Genomic DNA, 18670 nt, shown 5'->3' with positions numbered 1-18670 from the left:
CTAATCTACCTGTAACATTGCTTTTAAATTTTAATTTTATTCTGAGCTGCAGATAACCCTTGGGTGCTGAATTACATTCTAGCTTGACTGTAGCAAACAGGGAATTCTTGCTGTTACAATGAGCAGCTGAAGGGCCATCTACCCTCCTTTTCATTTGTATTAAATTCAAGTGAAATTTTCAAATAATGCTCTTCCATTCTTTCTCCAGGAGATGTTTGAGTAAAGGCAAAATGACAAAGAGAAGTATTTAAGGAAAGTAATAAACGTTGTATCTAATATTAAAGCTATTATTCTCATTATATATTATAATATCTATTCTATATATACTGTATATGCTAATATCTGATATTCAAGCTATTAAATATTAATCCTAACCATGTACTTGCCAGCAGGTAATACAACCTGGAACTGCATTTTGCACATCTAAAATCCAATACAGTGGACAAAAAGAGATGTAAGCTGTGTGTCAGTTTCTGTATCTTATATCTTGGATGACATTTTTGATATTTAGGAGTGCATTTGTCAGTTTTGTGGCTTTGCTTTCTGTTTTTGAGTGGAATTTGCTATAGCACAACTGAATAGCTGGTTGGAGAGAGCCTCCATTGCTAAGTGTCTGAGCTTTGGGATAGCGAGGGAAGTTTGAGATTTCCCCTATTTCACATATATCTCAAGTAAGATAAAATGCCAAGTGTGATTTTAAAGGTATTTTCTTGCCAGTATGAGGCTATCACTGTTCTTTTTAATCTCCTTTGTGGTGATTTCATTAGAAGGAGGCTGTGCCGAGTCATCTTCTCACAGGAGCTCTTGTTTTCAGTGAGGCAAAAATGAGATCAAATTTCTGCTCTGCCTCAGATCTGGTGCCTTGTGTGCAAGCTGGCTTGGTGGCTTTTGTTGGTTGGGCTTGGTTGTTTTGGTGTCAGGCTTGTGCTGGGGCACTGAGTTCCCTGTGCACCCTCTTGTCTTGTAGGTGTCCAGGTTCACTTTGAGCACAGCTCTGGGATTTCATCTGGGGGTTTCTGTGGCAGTTTTCCTTTCTGTGAGAGGCAGGAGTGCCTAAGGACAAGGGATTGCACCCTCTGGTCTGCTTTCCATGGAAGCATTGTGAGTTTCCCTGGTACTTGAGTGATCGCTGTTACTAAACTAAACATAACCCAAACAACCCCCCAGAAAGCACCAAATCAAAATAATCAATCAACCAACCTTAAAAATTGATGAGCTGTAATGAGGATTTACCCAGAAAATAAAGTAGAAAAATGAAAAAATTTGCTCAATACCTAAAAGGAGTATCATTACCTGGAAAGGGGAAAAAATACTTATGCAAAGTGCTTCTTTTCTGTTTCTGTATTTTATTCTGTATGGATGCCTAGGAGAGCATGGTTATTTGAAGAAAGTAAAAGAAATAAAAGTACTTACTTGTATGTCCAGTGTTTATTGCAGCTAAATTTTGCTTCCGTGTAAAAATGATACTTCAGTGTGAGTGTGAAGTTGGGAAATGCATCCCTCACTCGTGTGAAGCTTAAACCTGATAATTGCCTTGGCACCTGAGGAGGGTGGCGAGTGCAGTGGGACTGGATAACCTTTTGCAGATGGAGACCTGAATTTGTATGGAACTATTGGATTGAAGAATGCTTTGAAAAGAAATGATCATGAGAATAGCAATGCAAACAGATGTGTGAAGGGTCCATTCCTGACAGGTTTAATCTGGGCTAACAAAAAGGAGTTGTAAATCAAGGTTGAGGTATTTTAGTAACAATGAAGTGCAATTACTGTACAGTTTTCTTCCAGAAATTTTACTGGAAAAGTAAAAATCTTTTATTAGACCAGCTGATGCAGCTGAAAAAAAATCAGATCAATACTTGAATCATTTAACTTCCATTGTCATACACACTTTTTGATTGCATTATTACAGCAATGACAAATAATAACAAGGATATCTCTTACATTTAATTTTAGAGTAATATTTATCTTTTCAATGAAAAATACTTTGAGGGAACTCTTTTCCAAATTTGCCTGTCAAATTAATATTATTTCCTAGCAATAATCACTCCATTGTGCATTCCTTATGACAGTGGGAGTGGGAAATGACTGTGATAATCAGAGATAAGGGCCAAGTGCTTTTGGAGCAGAGCATAACAAAGTACCGAGTAATGGGAATGTTCCTTCAGTAGCTTATCTGACATTTCAGGACAAGTAACAACTTGCACAACTGTAACAAACTTCCAAACAAGAGCATGCAGAGCTTGCTAGCCATAAGGATGTTTGCCATGCTGGATGTATTTTTGATATGTGAATTACATGCTGTGTAAATTCATCTGTTTAGAAGTTCAATTTTATGAAAAGAAACCTTAAGGCAGTAATCTCTCAGATTGCCATGCTTGTTTAGGATAAGCTTATGTAAACTGAAGGCATATATGCAAGGCTTTTTGAGATAAGAATCTACATTCCAGCAAGCAGTAATTATACAATAAACAATTAACTGTTCAAATAAATACGATGTTTTTTATTGAAAGACAGATTCATTTTTGAGGTTGCGGTTGCATTAACTATGAGCTGGGAATTTGTATTTAAAAAAACAAAAAAGCACCATCATATACTTAGAGTGTTCTAAGATGCCCAGCATTACTAGAATTTTGAGCATTACTAGAATTTTGAGGTTCTAGTAATTAACAATGTTTCTGAGTGCTGAGGTCTGGAGGTTATTTTGTATCCCAGTGCTAATTCCAGCACCCTCCTTGTTACAAAGTCTTTGTCCAAGTTTGTTTCACAAGTTACTTTTATCTTCCAGAGGATTCCTGCCTCCAGAGGCTCGTGTTATGGTGTCTCGTGGTATTTGTGTGTACTGTGCCTGCCCTTTACAAAAAAAGGTGTTTATTGTACAGCAGTGAAGAAGGGAGAAATTAATCACAGTCTTGAACAATCAGAATAAATAGAAATTTAAAATTAACAAACAACAGAAACCCAAAAAACCAAAAAAACCCTCACAACAAATTTTTTAAATATCAGGTGATTAATTAAAGTTCATCCACTTTTTGCTGATGACTTTCTGCTTTTACAATTAAAGAGGAGGAATGAGGTGAAATTGCTTGATATACTGTACTGGGTTTGGGTCCTGCCTCATCTGGAAGAGCTTTTGGTGCCAAGCATAGCCCCAGTTGCCTGGACACCACCAAAGTGCCTCTCACCTGGAAATACAGAATGGGAAAAGGAAGCTGTGCTGCTGCAGGACTTTAGAGTTTGCCTTTAAAACGTCTATGAAAGAGAAGTCAGCACTGCACACTTTTGTATAGATAAAACCATTAGGTAAACTTGCAAGAAAACCTAAATACAACCTATTGCTGTTGCAGGAAAGTTTCCACAAGCTCAGCATTTTCGTAAGTGAAGGTAATTTTTGTGAGCAATCTGCCATGCTTCAGTTTAGAAACTTATTTTCTCATGTAGTGCTTTTTTATTTCTTAAAAAGACCTGAAGAAAGCTTCATGTCCCTGAAGTTCTCTGTTTGGGGTTTTTTTCCCCAGCTATGCAAGTTTGTTCCAAAACTCCAAACTACTTTAAAATTTTTCTTGTGAAAATACTTGCACTTCAATTGGCTTTATTACTTGCATAATGTTTTATGTGCAGAACACTGTTGCAATATATTTTTTTTTTTTTTGGTCTGGAAATAATAGAAATTGTTTAATGCTGTAAATAAAAAAATAATCTAGTGTCATGCAGTCATGTCTGCCAGTTGTCCATAGCAGCGATGCAAATAGTTAGATTTCAGTCAGCATATAATAGAAATCAGTTGCTGATGCATAGAGTTGAACTGCACAAAGATCTGTCCTCTACAGCATAAGCGCAGGGATCTGCTGACTCTGAGTTTAGGTTTGGCAATTCTCTAAATTGCAATTACTGCTGTGAAAGGTGTTAAAGTGCTAGACAATGAGCACAACTGAGAAAAGCAGTAGCTGAGGTTCTTTGTTTTTTCAAAGGATTTTGGTTCATTCTTTAGGCTTGTGCTGTAGCCTGGCATGCTGGCTATAGAGCATTGCTGAAGTGGAAAATCCATCCCCTGATAGTGCATCTCAGGCAGGAAAGTCCTGCACAGACAGGACTTGCTGCTCATGATGTGTGCAGGTCACAATGCTCTAAGAGGCTCATCTGCCTCTTACTGAAAATGAAGCAAAGCCAGCAGTGTTGCCAATTTTTATATTATTTGGTGTCTTCTATAAAAGCTTCCCATGATGTCATGATTCCTGGCATGGAGAGTTTAATTTTTCCTGGTGCAGAGTGCCTGCCCCTCATCCCCAGGGATGAAAGATAAGGGAAGTCTGCCTTGGAGCAGGCAGCAGGGAGGGCTGTGGCTTTCCTTGTTTGGGTTCTTTTGACGTTTGTTTACACTTGAATTTTGAATTTGAAGCAGTCTCACATGTGCATTGGAGTAAGTAGCAGCTACCCATAAGCCTGGTGTCCAAAAGCAAGAAAAGAAACAGGTAGATGGTTACTTGGTCATGCTGGCTTTCATTTTCTTCCATTTGACAGGTGGTATGCAGAGCTGAGTCTGGGGAAGCTTGAAAGTTTGGGGGTTTGTTTTGCTTCTCCCTCTGTTTTCTGCTTTTTAAACTGGAAATCATTAGGGCTTTTGGCAAGTTCCTAAGGTTGCTTGGTGTTTAGATTGCATTTATTTCTTTTCTGCATTATTGGTTTTGCATGGACCCAGACAATCTATATTTTGTGCGTGCTTCCATTAAGCCTGATTGAAACATCATGTTAATTTAGGTGACTCGCTTAAAAATGTTAAATAAAAGCTGGGAATCATTAACTTGCATTTAATGCTAGGAGGTCTGAAGATGGATTTGTCACTTGGTAGTGCTTTCACTGTCAATTCTATTAAATTGTACCAAAAGCACCAAAACCTTTTTAAAACCTTTTGGTCCTACAGCTTCCCAGTCATTTCAGCCTTTTAATTAAATGAGGTCCTGTAAGTTTCAATGGAATTAAAAATGGAAATGTTAAAGTGGGCATGTATTCATAGTTATCTGCTTTGCAGACTTGCTATCAGTAAATCATTACAAAAAGTGCCCAGTGAGTGTTTCTTACAGCTGAACTCTGTCTTTCTGACCTAGTCCTTTATAAACTTTTATGTGGTCAGCTTTGATTTTTGTAAGATTTTTCCCCATCCTAAACCCTTTGGCTTTTTAGGTTTCAATTGTACATTTTTAATCTGCTTAACATTTTTTTTGTGATATTCTAGCAGAACTAGATCTGTCTGATCTTGGGCTTTTGTTTCCCTGTATTTCTGTAACTTTTTGGCTTGTGATTGATACTTCATAACTGTTCCTTATTTCTATAGGTGTACATTTTGTTAATAATGTTTCATTTCTTCCTTAGTTTAAGCTATGGAGGAGGACATTCATCACATTCAGAAACAGACCTTCACAGACAGACATACACAGCTTCTCATCAGCTTCCTGGATACTCAACTACCCAACATCCTGCTGGTAACTGTCCTGATCATGAGATTACTGCTAAAATAGCTACAGAAGAAAAAGGAAAAACAAACCAACTGTAATGTGATTTAGATTAAAGTCAATGAATTTTTATATAATCAAAGGGAGTTTGTCACGTAAGTGGTGGCAACTGGTATTAGAAAAGCTGAGTGTGTAGCAGGAAGTTAACAGTTGTTAGCTTTTTATCAAAATGTTGTAAGTAGAAAGGAAAATATAAAGGGAGTTTATGCTTGGTATCTTGTTTTTTGAAACAGCTGTACTTATTTGTTAGAATACAGCTTTTCAGGATTTGGCCTACGTATGGGGGCAAATGTCGTGTGCCTTCAAGCCAGTGGCAGAAATGCAAAACAAAAAAAACAAACAGCAGAACTGATGGGAGCTGGAGCATTCTGCTACTGTATTGCCATGTGCACACTGAGACCCTGCTGGGGAAAAGTTAAAATCCATTGAAAATGTAGCAGTGGCTTAGGCTGTGTTACAGCTGCATTGGGGTCTGTCTTTGATCCTGACGATATCCTCTCTCTGGATCCCCCAGAAGATGGGGCTTGACCTCTTCATGCTCACTTTGCAACACAGCTTCCAAAGAAAGGTGTTTGAGCTCATGCACTGAGTCTGTATCTCCTGGCCAGGTCCTTGATCAGGGTGGTGGAGGGCTGGAATTGCAGTCTGGACATAATCTCAGGTACTCACAGCTCTGGTTCTCACCAGGGCTTCCCATTGAGCCCCCTGCTATGGAAAGGTCTGAGCAATGGGAAACACATGGAGGTGTTTGCTGAAACAGGGAATGCAAATCCAAACTTGCATAAGCTGCCCAAAAGGGAGAAACTGGATATAGAAAAGTTGGACATGCTTCAGGAGGAGTTCTGAATGTTTAGCCAAGTGAAAATAGAAGAGTGAATCTTCAGCTAAGGGTGTACCTAAGTACTGTTATAAGCATCATATTTGACATACATTTAATAATAGGTTTTAAAATGTGTACTGAAGTTTCAGTTTACAGTTGTAACACTGCATAACAGCTAAACACAGAAAAATCAATGTACTTGACTTTCTAATGTTTCATAAGATGGGGGTTTTTAGTGAATTATGAACATATATCTGTTATTTGATTTTGCTTCTTTGAAGTTCATCTGAATTATCTGTTTTGTTTCATTTCTCTCTGCTGTCATCCAGGTCTTTCAGGAATATTTGATACCAGTATGCACAGTGCTGGAGGTAACACTAAGGAAACTTCTTCAGTTATGAATTTTCTCTCTGCTATTGAGTCTCGTACTGCTCAGGCAGTCTCTTCAGGATCTACCCTTTTACCACAATTCAGGGCTCCTTCCTGGCAGACAGGTGAACATTTTCTCTTTAAATAAATTTTGTCATTGTTATATTGGATGTTTGGGAGAATTTGAAACAAAAATATTCTGACTAACTGAAAAGGCTGCATGTTTTCTACTTCTTTTACATCTCCATATTTAAAAATTTCAAAATCAATGAAATAATCTTAGCAAAGAATTTTAATGAGCAGAAGTTCTGGTTGTTTAGAAGGAATTTAGATACATAGGATATTATTCTGTCTGAAGAATCAAATTTATATCCCCAGTTTTGTTTGGAATTAGTCTCACTAACACTTTAAGCATTTTCAGGCACACTACCTATTCCTCCTAGCAAATCTTTCACACTCTGTTCCCTATGACAGTTTTTCTGTGCTATTAGTACTAAAATCTATGGGTAGCTTTGGCCCCTTTGTACACAGAAGTAATGAGCAAGGTGTTCTCAAAAAGAAGGGCTGAGGTGCATGTCAGATAGAAATAAGGGATCTAATTTACAACTGAACAAATGTGCCATCTCTTTTGGCAGACTGGCTGCCTTCCACAAACCTCCCCCATCTGTCAAGCCTTCTGTGCAGGGCAGGAAACTGCAGATTTTGAGCTTGCTCTAGACAGTCACACCAAGATAAGTGTTGCTGCTGCATCTGTGGGTAGCTTCAAGTTCTGGTTACTCTTCTGGAGTGATTGTGCAGCTGTGCAGTGAATTGGATCTATTCACTGATCTAGCAGAAAATGTTGGAGTGGCTTTTTTCCTTTGGTGGGATGGATTTCCTCTGTATCAGCAGGCTGATCTGTGTCTCAGTGCAGCTGTGTGATTGCTGCTCTGATTTGGGGAGGAGGCACAAGGTAGCCAGAGTGGAGCAGTCCTTTTGTTGACAGTTTGCACTCGTTCTGTTCAGGGTAAGGTGCAGCTGCATTCTGTGAAGAGCTGCTCAAGAAGTTGAGACTAGAGACTGTGGCTTTCAACTCACTATTAACAAAAGCAGATATGTAGGAGCACAGATGAAGATGCCCACTGGTAATCTGGCAAACAACCTTAGTATAAATCAGTTGTGAGTTTAGAGTTATGATGGCCCATCAGAATGTCAGCTGGGAAGAAATCATTTTCTCTTTGTCCTAGCATTTCTCCATTGCAGCCTGCCTAACAGTGAATTGTGAAGAAGGGGGAGACATGCTGTGGGTCAGGTTTGATGTTGGTACCAATGGTTGGGAGACTTCTCTGTGCTCATTACTAAAAGCTCATTAGTAAGCCCATTTTTCACTATTGCCAGTTCTCTGAGCTTTCTGTTGTCCTTTAATACTTTTGCTGCTTTTCTGTAACCCTCAATCCTCCCAAGTGTCTGTTGAGAGCTTTATCTTCACGAGCTTCTTTGAGGGAAAGCAAGAGCTCTTCACTCTGCAAAGCGACCTGTTTTCAGAAGGGTTTCTTACTTTGGGGTTTTCTCCAAACCCCCCACTGCTGATTTTGGGGGGAAAAAAGAAGAACAATGTTATATTTGTCCTTCCAAGTGTTCCTTTGATCTGTGTTATCAGGGTTCTTATTTCTTAGGGTTGTGAGGGTGTGTCTGTGCATGCAACTTAGTACCTTTGCCATGCTTTTTGTCTGCTCCTGAACAAATATTAGAATATAAAGCCCAGCACTTCTGCCATGGTAGTGCTCCTGTGACAGGCTCTTGTCTGGTTTGAGAAGTTAGAGGTATTTGGAATGGTTTTGATTTATGGAAGAAAAGGGTAAAATACAGGTTAGATGAGAAATGAACATCTGCAGTTAAAACAGGTTTAAATTTTACCCTTTCTTAGGGGCTTCCAGATGGCCCTTCCTTTGTGTTAGCAGTAGGGAGCAGTAAAAGAGAACCCAGTTGAACATGATGTTGCAGTTTTTTAGAATGGGGGGAAAAGTGCATTAAAACACTGATTATGCTTTCTCACTCAGAAAGACCTTATTGTTGACTAAGGAAAAATACCTTGACATTCCTTCATTATCACATCTCTTCATATCAGTTTGTCTTGGGCTGAAGGGGAGAAACAAAGAATTTATTTCTCAGCTTCACCTGAAACTTCAAAAGCAATTGTATGATTAAGTTGCAATCAGCTTGAGAAGACTTACTGTATTGTAAAATGAAATATTTTTTTAACTGAAGTATTTGTTTCAAAACAAGCTTGATTTACTGAGAGTTTTTATTTGTTCTTGAATGATGCTAAGCTAAAAAGTGTTTTACGAGTGCAAGAAGAATCTAAAAAGGTCAAGTCATTCCACTGATTTTAATTTTTTCTGATTTGCATACCCTGGTAAATTTCCCAGAGGAAACTGAATCCTTTGCAAAAATTTTAAGCTTCTCTGGGAATAAACTTGTCTTCTTTGCTTTTCTTGGTAGACTTTGGAAACAGTACACAAACTTCACCAGTGTCTGCAAGTTACAGGGTGGAAAGCAAGGTGAATGATTACAGGGTTACAGGGTGAATGATATGGATCACTGCTCTGAGCCTCAAAGCTTGCAAGGGAGTTTTATACTCCTGTTTCAACTGGAGTAGTGTATTCTGTTGAGAAATCTTGTTTAAGCCAGGGTGTCATACCCATGGCTGGATGCAAATAAGAAATATGCTTTTCATTTGGATAGTTGTTACTGCACCATGCAGATAATTGCTGTCTGAGGATATTTGGGACTCTCACTTCAGAAAGCATACGAATTATATTTACTGCTTGTACTGAAAGTCAAACCCCTCCTTTAAGAAAATGAATTGCAGAGTGTATAGACCATTAGCTGTCTCACTGTATGCTCTGAAATGTTTCCCATAAAGTGAGTTATAAAATTATTGGTGAGGGTAACTCCAGGAGATGGGATTGCTTCTTAAACTGTGTATGTATTACAACTGCTAAGGTGTAATTTTGCCTTTTTACTGTTTATTAAAGGTGGCCAGGGCTTTTGATCAGTTTAGTATGATCTTCTTTTTAAACTGAAATAAAAACTAGTAAAGAGCCTTCCATTTCAAAGCAGAATTAATCTTGTACAATTTTTTTAATCAACAATTTGCATCTTAAGGATATGAGGTTTCAGCAATTCACTGCAGGTATAGAGTTTGGCATTCTAAAAAAACCCACATTTCCATTTTGAAGATTACCCGTAAGTGCCTCCCTATGTATGTTTGGGTTTCTTAAAAGGATGGTGATTCTAAAGAACATTATATTTGTAAATGCTGTAAGAGCTTGCAAGAAGAAATGCAATGTTGCTATTTTTAAAGCTCTCTTATGCTCCTTTTTCCTCCTTGTTTTGTTTTTGTTTTTTCCAGGTATGCATTCCTCGACAGCCACAGAACTATTTGTTACTGGAGCTTTGCCAACCTCTGGAACATTTCCACCAACCTCTGCTTTGTCAGCGTATCAGCATCCCAACACCTTCAGCAGCAGAAACTTTGCTACTACCCCTTCTCTTACCCTTCAAGACGCCACTTTCAGTGCTACATCCAACGGTCTCTTAAGTGCCCACGATCCTTTATTGCAGATTAAAACATCCCAAGGCACCGTTCCAACCGCTTTGACGTTCGAGCGCCTGGGCAGCTCCGTTCTGAGTACCAGTGTGCCCCCCCAGTCATCAACATATCGTTCTGCTCAAGAATCTGCGCCCCATCTTTTGCAGCCTCAGTTCAGTTTGTTGCCTTCGACCCTTGGAGGAGCCCAGCAGGTGTCTCAGGCCTACAGCACATCTGTCTTCACTGGTTCCACTGCTTCCATGGACAGAGCACTTCAGCGAGAATGTAGTGTTATCAAACACCACCAGCGGCCTTCGAGTACTCAGTCTGTCCAGCCTCAGCTGACTGTTTCACAGCATTCCTTACACAGCTATTTAACAAGTACAAGTGGAGTTAACTTTCAGGATACGTCTAGGCACTCGGCGTTATCCTGCAGTCCAGTTGGAGATGTTACTCAGGTGAGCAATGGAGGACCACAGCAGAAGACTTCTCAAGTCACAGTGGAACTCGCTCAGTCGTACACATCTGCAATTCCATCTCCTGGTTTTCCCTCTGCTTCCACTGCAAAAGTGAAAAACTGTTCCATGAAGCAGCCTCCGAGGTCAACAAAGACCCCCAAGCCTCAGAGTGTAGCTCCCACTGTGCAGACACAAAGCTATGCCAAAACTGCACAAAACCAGAGTTCTGTCATTACAGGCCAAGCACAGATCTATTCTACAGCACAGCTCCCCAGCCTCTTGTCCGTCAGTCAGTCCCAAAACTACGTTTCATGCCAGGCTCAGAATGTGCCGCCTGTCAGCCACTCGCAGGATTTCTCATCCAGTAAGGTTGAGAAGCTGCCCTCACTGTATAAAACATTGACTTTTTCTGGGCAGTCACAAGCTATTACTTCTGACAGTCAGACTTTAAGTTACTCCTCAGAGGAACAGGTATTGACCTCAGTTCCAAATGAGAACTACTCTGGGCAAATGAGGGAACTCTCTTCAGTCAGCCAAGCTCAGAACTACTCTTCTAGTCACTCTCAGGGTTTATCTCCAGTTACCCAGTCCCAAGTTAATTTTTCATCTCAGTCACAAGTTTTAGCAGCTGTTAGTCCTTCAGAAAGCTATTCTTCAGGGCAGTCTTTAACATTAACGTCGCCTTCTCTTTCCTTTAACGCCTCTCCTCGGGTACAAACTCTTCCAGCCTCCAGCCCTAATCAAAGCTATATTTCTTTACATTCTTCTCAGAACTCTCAGTCACAAGAATCCTCCTCTCCACAGTCTCAAAAGTTTTTGCCATCTGTCCAGTCTCCTTTTGCATCCCCAGCTCACTCCCAGACGCTGCAGAACAACAGACCTTCCTCAGAAACAAAGTCCTATGTTAAAAGGAAGTCTGACTCTAACTTGTACGCCTCATCGAAGCAGGAGGAGGAATTATCAATGCAGGACATGCAGGCATTGCAACAGCAAGCTGCTCTCGAATCTTCCACTCAAAGCCTAACAGAGGAGGAGATCAATGCTCAGGATGCGTCCTACAGGGTCTCAAAAGCAAATGACAGATACTCTCAAAGTGTAATCAGAAGCAACTCTCGTCTTGAGGATCAGGTTGTTGGACTTACTCTTCAAGGAACAAAAAAAGATGAAAGAATGGTCAGTTCTGTGGAACAGCTTTCCCAACACATTGGCCATATCAGCAGCCTAAGCCATGATATCAAAAAGACAACGAATTTAATGAGAACAACACAGGGAGCTGTGAGTGCTAAGGAACTAAACCAGCAGCATTCCCTTATGCATAAGGTACATGACAGTAAAGCTCAAGAGCAGCAGGGCCAAGTCATTAGCACGCCACCACAGGTGCAGCCTCATGCTTTAAGACATGGTCATCAGCTGTGCTTGCCCAGTGCACAGGTACTGCTGGAGTCAACCTGTGACTTGCAGATCCTTCACCAGTCAATCCTGCAGTCGGGTTTAGGACAAGCAAAGGCATCACCACAAGTGCAAAGAATACAGAGTCCTCAGCAGGTGGCACACCCGTTCCTTCAGATGGATGGTCACGTTGTTCAAAGCAATGGGGGTCATTCTCAGCAGCAGCTTCATAGTCAGAATTCAGAAGTAATGAAAATGGACATTTCTGAGTCTTCAAAACCACTACAGCAGCATTTGACAGCAAAAGATCATTTTACTCAGACAAATCAACATGATGCAAAAAATCAATTTGTTTCTCTTAGTTCTATATGCTTCCCAGAATCTATGCTTCTCAGCGATGAGAGGAATATATTATCCAACGTGGATGACATCCTAGCAGCAACAGCAGCTGCCTGTGGAGTGACACCATCTGACTTTGCCAAATCAGCCTCTAATGAAGAGGAAATCCAAACTGTTGAAAATAGTGAGGAGTCTAAAACGCAGTTCCGATCGTTGGATTCCAGACACGTGTCTTCTGTTTTCAGTGCCTCACCTACTGTAGTTGGAAAGCCAGCAAGCAGAAATAATATTTCTCTGAATGGAGGCCAAATTACTCTAAATCTTACCCCAGTGTCAACAATACAGACAAAAGCTGTGAACCTGGATCAGCAGCACCTTGAAACTTCTGATCAGACTGTACCAATAAGAATGACCTCTCCCACCCTTGGTCCTGGTCAGGAGGAGCAGGAGGCTGTGCGAGTGAAGAAACAATCCAGCATCAGTCATGAGTCTGAAGAAGATAATGAAGCTTCTGTTGATGGTGCACTGAATGCAAGGGAGACAGAGTTTGTTTCAAGTGGTAGGAGCCTCAGTGAGGAAAGTGCTGCTTCAGAGAATGATTTCAGTGTGGGTGGTGATGATGGTACAGTGTCGGGTAACCAGTCAAAGGTTCCATTGCAGCCTCTGTCTGTGCCCCAAAGTTCAGATGGAGCCATTAATAGAACTGAAGAAGAATGCCAAGATTTAACTCAAGGGAACCTTCAGAAGAAAAAAAGCAAAGGAAAAAGCCAAAACAGAAATGCTGCAGAAGATGACAGTGCAACTCAGAAACAGGTAAAAAGAAGTGGACAGTGTAAACGTCAAAATTCAAGAGGAAATGATGCATGTTTCACATACTCTTCTCCTGTTTCTGAAGGTTGTTATGATACTTACCAACATCAGGAAAGAATGAGGCAAAAAATTAAAGAAGTTGAAGAAAAACAGCCTGAAGTCAGAACAGGATTTATTGCATCTTTTTTAGACTTTCTGAAGTCTGGGCCTAGGCAACAGTTTTCCACTCCAGCTGTACGAATGCCAAACAGGACTAGGAGACCAGTCACACAAATAGTTCGTGCTCCTTGCCTGCAGCCCTCTGCAAAGCCTCAGCCAGCAGCAGCAGCACCTGTGGCTGCTGAGGTCAGTGGAGAAAGTCCAACCAAAAAAGCTGATGAGGAACTTAAGAAAAATTTAGAAACGCTGCCTTCGTTTTCTTCGGATGAAGATGATTCTGTGGGTGGTAATCATGATCTTCAAAAGAGCATCTCTACTGCATTGTCAGCCCTGGATGAAACATCTGAGAAAAAGATCAAATCAGGTAAAAGGGTTACTACAGGTGCATATGTTGAAGGAGATTTTTGTAGCTGATGGGACAAAAAAAAAGAATAATTTTATCTCTCTTCAGGTAAAAGTTTTAATTTGATTTGGTTTTGGCCACAATTAAGAGTTTTCTTCAAAAGGTGTATTGACTGTGGACTAAAATAGTGTTTTCCACAATTAGAAAATATGTAAATAAACTCTTTCATGCTACTTAAATAGGACTAATGCCAAAAAGTTATTTTAGCCTGGAGTTGGAATAATGTGTGTTCTCTTCGATTCTGGCTTGAAACACTAAATATGATTTTCATCTGGGAACATCAACAAAACATGTCAGAGGTTCTAAACCTATTTTTAAAAAATTCTAGCAAGGGAATATATTCATAATTGCCATCAGCAGGTGATAAGCTCTTGCTAGGTAAACACCCATTTTCTGTGACAATGAAGTTGCATTGGATACGTGTGTGAAACAACTTTGGCTCTTGTAAACTGCACTCATTTATTTGTAAACTGCTACTCATGGTGCAAGGTAGGAGTTGTTTGAGCCATATTGATCAAGGGTGTTGTAGTTCCATGTTGATAGGCTACTAACAAAAGAACAAAACCTGGGAAGGGTTGGTTTGGGCGGGGAGGGGCAGGCAGCAACCACTGATCACAGCAGTAATTAGTTTTTCCCACACTTTGCAGTTTCAGTTGTGTTATATCCATGCTGTGCATCCATCTTCAGAGCTTTTAACTGAGGGTGCTTTGTTTTGAAGCATTTTCAGCATACAGAATGGTTTTGCCCGGACAGGTCTCTTCAGTAAAGATTTATATTTTTTTTTCCCCTCTGGTAAGCAATTAGAAACTATCCAGGCAATCACATAATTGTACTAATTCCAGAGAAATACCATTGTCTTCCAAAATAATCACAGGGAGAAATGAAACATTTCTTTAACTCTTCTCAGGATTCAGAACCCGTGACCTGTAAGCTGATTCTCAACAAGAGAGAATGAAGTAATGGTTTCCCTTTTTAGAGTAAAGGAGAAAGGGAGATTTTTTTTTTTTTCTCTAGGTGTGACATGAAAAATACATAGCAAAATTAAACTTGATTTGTAATAATCACACCTAAGATACTGGGAAATCATTGCAGAATGCATTGAGATGCTGAACAATGCTTTATCTTAATTACTATTCTGTTTTTTTCTGTGGCTATTTCTATGTAATTATGTTAAGTGCATGCATTTCAAAAAGGCTCTTACAGAGGATGAAGTTCCTTCTGTGTCTTTCACTTGAATATATATTTCAAACAAGAAAGCACTGATTGTTTTTCTTACCAGAATGCTGAAATCTGGACAGTGCCAAGGCATGAGCCTCTTGCTGAAGCTTGTTAATTTTAGTTAAGCCATTTCTGTGTACAATGTCCAAAGAAATATTTCAATTTTTTTTTTTTTGTTGGATGAGCATTTCCATTAGTGAGCATTTCCATTACTGTGTTATTTGCAATGATTTCTTTTACACTATGATTGTATCTTCTTTGTTATCCATAAGGATGTAAAATTTATGTCATCAATTTCTTGAATTCACCTTCCTGTTTTGTGACACGCAAAATTGTTTGTACAAGATGCTTAACGATGACATCTTTCTTCCTTTCTTGCTGGTGTTTTGCAGGTTTTCTGGTAATCCCCTTTTCTGTCTGTTTTTGCAAATAAGTATAGACAGACAAATATTAAAACATAGTCTTTTGTTGATGGTATTAAGTAGTACATGTACCTTAATCTGCTGTTCTGACAAATATGTAAATATACCTGAGCAACTCATAATGGTGTGGCTAATTAAAGCTGTCAGAGCTCTCTCTCACTGGAGAAATAGAACATATTTCAATAATGTGAGGTGATGTATCTGGAAGAACACATTTCACATTCCAAATTAACAATTTTATTGAATGGATTTAGTGAATCTTCACTCAGTTAGGTATATAGCTTTTGTATTGGCACATTAATTTGACATTTAACTCATTTGTTTGGAGTCACTTTTGTTAAAATATGTTACATTATCTTTTGTATAATTTTTCAAGTGAAAAAGTCAGCAATTAGCAATGATTGTAACAAAATTGTGAAGTGGTTTAAGTTTTCTGAGTGATATTGGTAATTGTATTATAGTTAATATAACTTGATTTCTTTTAGATCAGCAAGTCAATGTTAAAACTAACACTCATAGAAGATTGTAAAGTAATATCTAAAAAGGATTCTAATTTTTTTCAGGTGGGAAAGAATAATTTTGAAAGGTGGGACTTCTCTTTGGCTCTTTGGAATAGAGGAGGAATGTTCTTTTCCCTTCTTTGTTTTGTACCATCAGTTCTCATTGCTCACCTCTGTTAATATTAAAAATCATTAGACTATTGCTAAAGTTTTAGTCTGGAACTTCCAGTTACATTATCACAAGATAAAAATTATAAATGTCCAAAAGTCACACAGAAAATGTTTTCATATTTCATGTGTATTTCTCTTTCTGCAATCCAATTTCAAAATATTTCTCAGCAGATAACAAGATTCAGTGTTGCAACCTTTACTGTTGTATTTGCCCTTTGTCACAAAGTACAGCAGTATTACCTGGTGATCGTGTCTGTAACTATCAAATTGTTTTCCAAAGCATTCAGTTTTGTTAATTCCAGATGCTAACAGATGTAGCAGTTTAATACAAACAGAGGTATATTAGCTACAGTATTCTGTTTTTGTTTAAGATTTAGTTGTGGTCAAATACTGCTTCTATTTTAACTCCTAGAACAGGTGTTTTTCCTAGAATAGTTGCTTTTAATATAAATTGTAACAGAAAAGAAGAGAAACCTAGCTCCATATTACATTGCTAATCCTTGATAATTTAACTGAAATTTGGATTTTTTTCTTCAGAAACTGAAAAAGTGACAGTTGTTACTGCTGCTGCCACCACCACCAGTGCTGTAGTAAAGCAGGAATCTCCACAGACAGCTGCTCCTGCAGGCAGTGTGCAGGAGAAAATGAATCCAGCTGACCCCTTAAAAGTAGCTCAACAGGATGCTGTGACTTCAGAACAATTGGCAAAAATGCAGGAGACTGTTGCAATAGAAGGATGTACTGATGAGGAGAATATGGACAGTGAAGGAGAGGGGATGTACAGAGAACGTGATGAATTTGTAGTGAAGATTGAAGATATAGAGACACTAAAGGTAATCTGAATATTTGCTGGGGGGGAAACACAGCACAAAACCCCTGCATATGAATTTAGCCTCAAGGAACTACCAGAAGAGGAAAGGCTGCAGATTAGTTTTCTCTTTCCATTCTAATATTCCCTGATTGCTGCCAAAAAGCCTTCAAGGTGTCTTTCTAGTGCAGATTACAAACATGTTTTGAATGTACATGACCCATTTTATGCTACATACATAATAAAGTAAATCTGTGTGCTGGTAACCTCTGTTAGAACTTGGAATTACCTATTTTAATATTAAACAGCATAAATTTTTCAAAGGCTCTTGACTACTTTTTTTTTTTAAGATAGGAGTAGACTTTCAAATGAAACTTTGCAAAAGAACTTGAATGGAATTGGCTTCTGGTTCTTTGTAAGAGGTTCTGCTTTGTATTTCAACAAGAAATTATTGCCATAAGCAACCAGTACAACTCTTCACATGAGTTTATGTGAATTTCCTTGTTGTCTTTGATTGTTTGGTTTGGTTTTGTTGCTTCACCATATTTATTATTCTGCATGTTGACCTTTCTTTTTGTTGCTATCATAGCCAGCAATGTTCTTACTGTTAGAAAATTTCTAATATTTTTGATTACTAGTCTCTGTGCTTGTCCTCTTAGGGTGCAGTTTTAAATTAAGTAATGCTGCTTTGTCACACAAGACAAGTGTTATCAGTTTGAAATATTCCCTTCTCACTTATCAAAGGGATTAAGGTACATTAGGAGATATTTTGAATTTTAAGTTTGTTAGTTCAGGAGTCATAAAAAAGTAATGAATGTTTGACTACATTTTCCAAAAGGTTTATTTGAGTTAGTAGTTTGTTTGTAGGATCTACAGAAAATTCTCATTCGAGCTGACAATTACAAACTTGCCTTGATGCAAACAGGACTTAATAACGACGGTGTTGGAATTTTAAATGACTTCTTTACATTTTATCCTTGGGTTACTTCCTCAAAAACGTGATGCACAAGCACATTTCTGGAAGAAAAATAAGCACTGCTTTTAGCAAACAATTTTTTTATGTTCTTCCAGGTTGCTTTGCAGACAGGAAAAGAGCCTCCAGCTATCTGGAAAGTACAGAAGGCTTTATTGCAGAAGTTTGTTCCTGAAGTGCGTGACGGCCACAGAGAGTTTGCTGCTACTAACAGTGTGAGTCCTCAGAATTCCTTGGGGAGCCTCATGGGAGCTGCTTTCCTTCATGCAAGGCTAGGAGACTAAATTGAATATGATTCTGGCATACATTCTTAGCAATCATCCTAGGGAGGAAAACCTCCTCCAGCTCAAACTCTCCCTAAAGACATCCATGGACTGATCTTCTGCTTTCTAGCACGGGGTCTTTGGTATCATTTTGATATCACTTTGATATCTTTTGTAAAGGAACAAGTTTTCCTGACCAGAATAAAATCAGTGGAAAAAAGCTTGTGAAGGATACAAGAGGGGATACAATTTTAACAGGCAGCCTTTTGCCAGGCAGATAATGCTTTTGGGATAACACATGTGGAGAATAAAATAAAGGACCAAAAAAAGAAGCCCAGAGTACCTCCCCTTACCTTATTGTCTTCAGTTTTAATTATTATCTGGAAATCTGATGGAGAATTTTGTTTAAATTATAAATGCTGTAGAGTGGCTTGTTGTATAAACATGGGGAAGTTTAAACTGATTCTTTTCTTTACTGTTGAAATTT

At 38.9% G+C, this 18670-nt stretch overlaps 1 protein-coding gene across 1 annotated transcript in view; it reads left to right on the top strand.

Moving 5' to 3' along the window:
* The window catches only part of QSER1 (glutamine and serine rich 1), a 44123-nt gene that overhangs the window by 10789 nt on the left and 14664 nt on the right, over window positions 1-18670 (top strand). The window contains exons 2-6 of the mRNA XM_054283682.1: window positions 5368-5477; window positions 6657-6821; window positions 10091-13789; window positions 16677-16972; window positions 18019-18135. Coding sequence (XP_054139657.1) covers window positions 5368-5477; window positions 6657-6821; window positions 10091-13789; window positions 16677-16972; window positions 18019-18135 — 4387 coding nt within the window. The remainder of the gene's footprint in view (window positions 1-5367; window positions 5478-6656; window positions 6822-10090; window positions 13790-16676; window positions 16973-18018; window positions 18136-18670) is intronic.

The sequence above is a fragment of the Melozone crissalis genome, unplaced genomic scaffold, assembly GCF_028551555.1.
Source record: "Melozone crissalis strain CALT ecotype California unplaced genomic scaffold, PUWL_Pcris_2 ptg000038l_1, whole genome shotgun sequence".
Taxonomy (NCBI): Eukaryota; Metazoa; Chordata; class Aves; order Passeriformes; family Passerellidae; genus Melozone; species Melozone crissalis.
Note: the sequence above shows the minus strand (reverse complement) of the source record. Positions and strands in the feature narration are given on the sequence as shown.